At 33.3% G+C, this 3478-nt stretch overlaps 1 protein-coding gene across 1 annotated transcript; it reads left to right on the forward strand.

Annotated features, from left to right (window-relative positions):
• The first annotated feature begins 1101 nt into the window (after positions 1-1101).
• LOC146902177 (uncharacterized) lies at positions 1102-1814 on the forward strand. The gene has a single exon (XM_085738907.1). The coding sequence runs from the start codon at positions 1181-1183 to the stop codon at positions 1520-1522; it is 342 nt and encodes a 113-aa protein (XP_085595033.1). The 5' UTR covers positions 1102-1180; the 3' UTR covers positions 1523-1814.
• Positions 1815-3478: the final 1664 nt, after the last annotated feature.

Raw genomic sequence — 3478 nt, forward strand, 5'->3', positions numbered from 1 at the left:
TGTTTTCAACTCAACCTTATTTTGGCATCGAAAATACATGTACACCCCTTTCATTGGAGCATAAGTGAAATATTGAAAAAGCAAGGAAAAATTCATCGCCAACAAAGTGATAATTATATGATTCTGTTTTTTATGAAGGTTAACATGACAAACTATATTTATTAGTCTATCATAGTGAACTAAAAAAATAATCATTGACCGTTACATTTTTATAAATATATAAAAAATATAAATGGATTCCGTTGCAAATTTACATTGGTTCAACTAATTACAATGTTAAATACAAGGTTAAATATTGTGTCTAAAATAAAAGCCAGCTTCTTCGGACAATCATGCCATTTTTAGGGTTTGTGTTGTTGTTTGAGCTATGCTAAATCTTACGAAGAAGTTGACAAATGAAGTGAAAGAATATGTCTGTGTCGGTACATTAGAAAAGTGTAAAACAATTCATTATATGTTTGACCGAAATCATCGGTTGGACAACCAATTAAATTCTGCCACGATTTATTCTTGCTCTTGTCAAAATGTCCAACATTTTCCTTTCTTGTTTTAAAAAGTCTGACGACAAAATTCACACACATTACAGTAGTGCTAAGAAGTGGGACTTGTGAATTCCAAACCACACCCCAACACTCCAAGTGTTCTCCCAATCTTTTATCATATCGATTGTAATTACGGACACCACGGTTTAGGTTTTAGGATCAAAGAATAATTCTTATGGTGGCTAGAATAATACTCTCCATAGAATTGTCAACTAGCAACATTCAAAGTTGAGAGATAAGCACGTTGCATTGAACTCAACCATACCCATCTTCATTACTGTCACCGTTCAAATTTTCCATCTTCCTTTGCTAAAAAAGACAAACTCAAGAATGCACATAGCAATTTCTATTGTCCATATCCTTTGTCTTTGCATGCAATTTGTCATGAAAAGCCCAAGCCCAATGGGCCCAATGAACCGTGTTGCCACGTCACCGACACGCAACGTCATTATCGTTTAAAAAAACAATTAAAAAAGCATGTAAGAAACAAACCCAACGAAAACGCCACATGTACGTTCTTATCCTTTTCCCCATTGAAAACGCTATAAAAACACAATGGTTTAGGACAATCTCAAACCCTACCAACAAATCAAACCGTTTTTAACAGAAATCAAAAATATCTCAAAAGCTCTCAAAAAATGGCTTCAACAATGATTCCGATTCAAGCGTGTGCCGGTTCCGGTCACCGGAATCCAGATCCCGATCGCCGGAAAAATTCCTCCTCCACCAACTGGTGGACCCCTCTGTTCGGTATGTCATCAGAACCTGACTACATCGATTCCGACAACAAAGCACAGAAATCGGAATCAGATCCGGCGGCGAAGGCGTCGAACCTGCGCTTCACCGGTGGTCTCACGGAGGAGAAAGCGAAGCAGCTTCGAAAGATGACCGTTGGCACTGAGTCGTTTCATGATACTATGTATCACTCTGCAATCGCTTCTCGACTCGCTTCAGATTTCAAAGCTCGCTCCGATCTGTAATCTTCCGGCGCCAGAAACTTCCATTTCATATTACGTTGCATGCATCGTTTTCGTTTTTTCTTGCTTTTTTAGTTTTTTTAAGATCCAGATTTTAGGGATTTGATTTAAGTGTTAACGCCAAGCAATGTTGTGTAATGGTTTAGCGTTTTAGTTAGTAGTTCTTAATCTCAACTGATTTAATCATTGTGTATATAGAATAATACTTTTCAATGTATAAATATAAGTATATAACTGGTAATATGTATGTGTTGTTTTAACTTTACTCTGATATATATGGATTATTTATTTATAATTTGATTAGCCTTTTTTCTTATTTTAGAAAGTAGTGTATGTTATAGGGATGGTAATGTTATTCAAAAGTTTTCAAAACTTTGGATGAGAATAAGATCTTGCACAAATGTGGAAGAAGCATTAATTTCATATATTATTGTTCAAGTTGACTGGAAGAGTAAATTGGATTTGGATTTTGGAGTATCTGATATGGGATGGGATCTTAGAGAATTTTAAAATAACAATAGCCTGTCTCTCAAGTATCAAGTGTGGGAATATGCTTTGCGTTCCTATCCGGTAATGTGTCAATACTCAATAATAATTACGTATAGTGTAGTGTGTGGAATTTAACTAAATCTTGTGATTAGTTTATGAATCTTGTGATAATTCTTGTAAAGAGAAGATGCACAAGCGAATATGCCACCAGTAAGGATATTTACGGCATGCATGCCTAGAAAATAAAATTATACAATTTGTTTTTTCAAAATCTTTTTTCTTTCTATAGTCAAATTTGGTCTACTTATTCCGTTTTCTATTTTGTTGTAATTTTTTACATTGATGATTTTTTTTTTTTTTTGAAAGGGATGATGTTCTCTTGGATTTAATAATATAAAAATTGGGATAATGCTTAATATAGCGAAAGTAATTTCACGAGAAAAACACGAATGTGAAAAAATCTTGCTTCAGTACTCTAATTAAGCCTACCTACTTCACCGTTCAATCTACATAACATGACACAACAAAATTTCTGTGGCACTAACCATCATTCATTCTAATTAACAAGTAAGACATCTTGTCCAAACAATATCAACACCTTTAGCTTAAACATATGTTGTGTGTTGTTACTGTCCTTGACTTTTCCTTTTATGTTGGTCTTAAATAATCATGTATTGGTTAAACCTATATCATTATATACACATATGTAATAAGCTCTCTTGTTATGGTTAAATATGATTGGTTTTAAAAATGAGTAGGTGGAGAAAAGGTTGTTTGATAGAAGTGATAGAGTCGGTTCAATGCTCTGCAGGCAATTATATGTTCCAATAAAAAGTGGAGAGAGTGGTGTAGCAAGCTGTTACTTGTGTAACCAGTTTTCATAACTTTTAACAATCAATAAGTATATGGAATTGTCAATCGTGATACTTTCGGGAGGATTTCCTTCGCGAGAAATAGCAATGCCCTAAAAATTGGGGCTTGATGTAACTTTTATTCACAGATAGCAAGCCATCCAATAGTAGAAGAAAAACTACTCTCATACATAGAAATATACAATTGTGTTTTGTTAAAAAAATTGTAAGATAAATATATCTAGTCAAAGATACTCAACATCGCAATCTTCTTCTTTTACGCTATAAAATACATTGAATAGACCAATATTTTATGATTTCGACGCAAATTAGGCTTCTCAAGAAAAAGAAAAAGAAAAAAAAAAAAAAAGAGACAAAGAATACTTAAAAAAACAAAAAGAGAAAGAATTCTGGTCAGGGATATTCATGAAATATTCAGTTTAGAACTTCGCATGAAGTTGCCGAAAAATCAAAACTACGTATACGTGTATCATATACTCAAATCAAAAGTGTACAATAGGAAAAACGTGTTAACAAACTTCACAAAATACTAAGGTAAATATGCACTAATAATGTAATTTTCTTTTAACAAATATCTAGTCAAATCTTACTCTATTCC

The sequence above is a fragment of the Medicago sativa genome, chromosome 8 (assembly GCF_051527215.1).
Source record: "Medicago sativa cultivar Bolivia chromosome 8, Bolivia_mono, whole genome shotgun sequence".
NCBI lineage: Eukaryota > Viridiplantae > Streptophyta > Magnoliopsida > Fabales > Fabaceae > Medicago > Medicago sativa.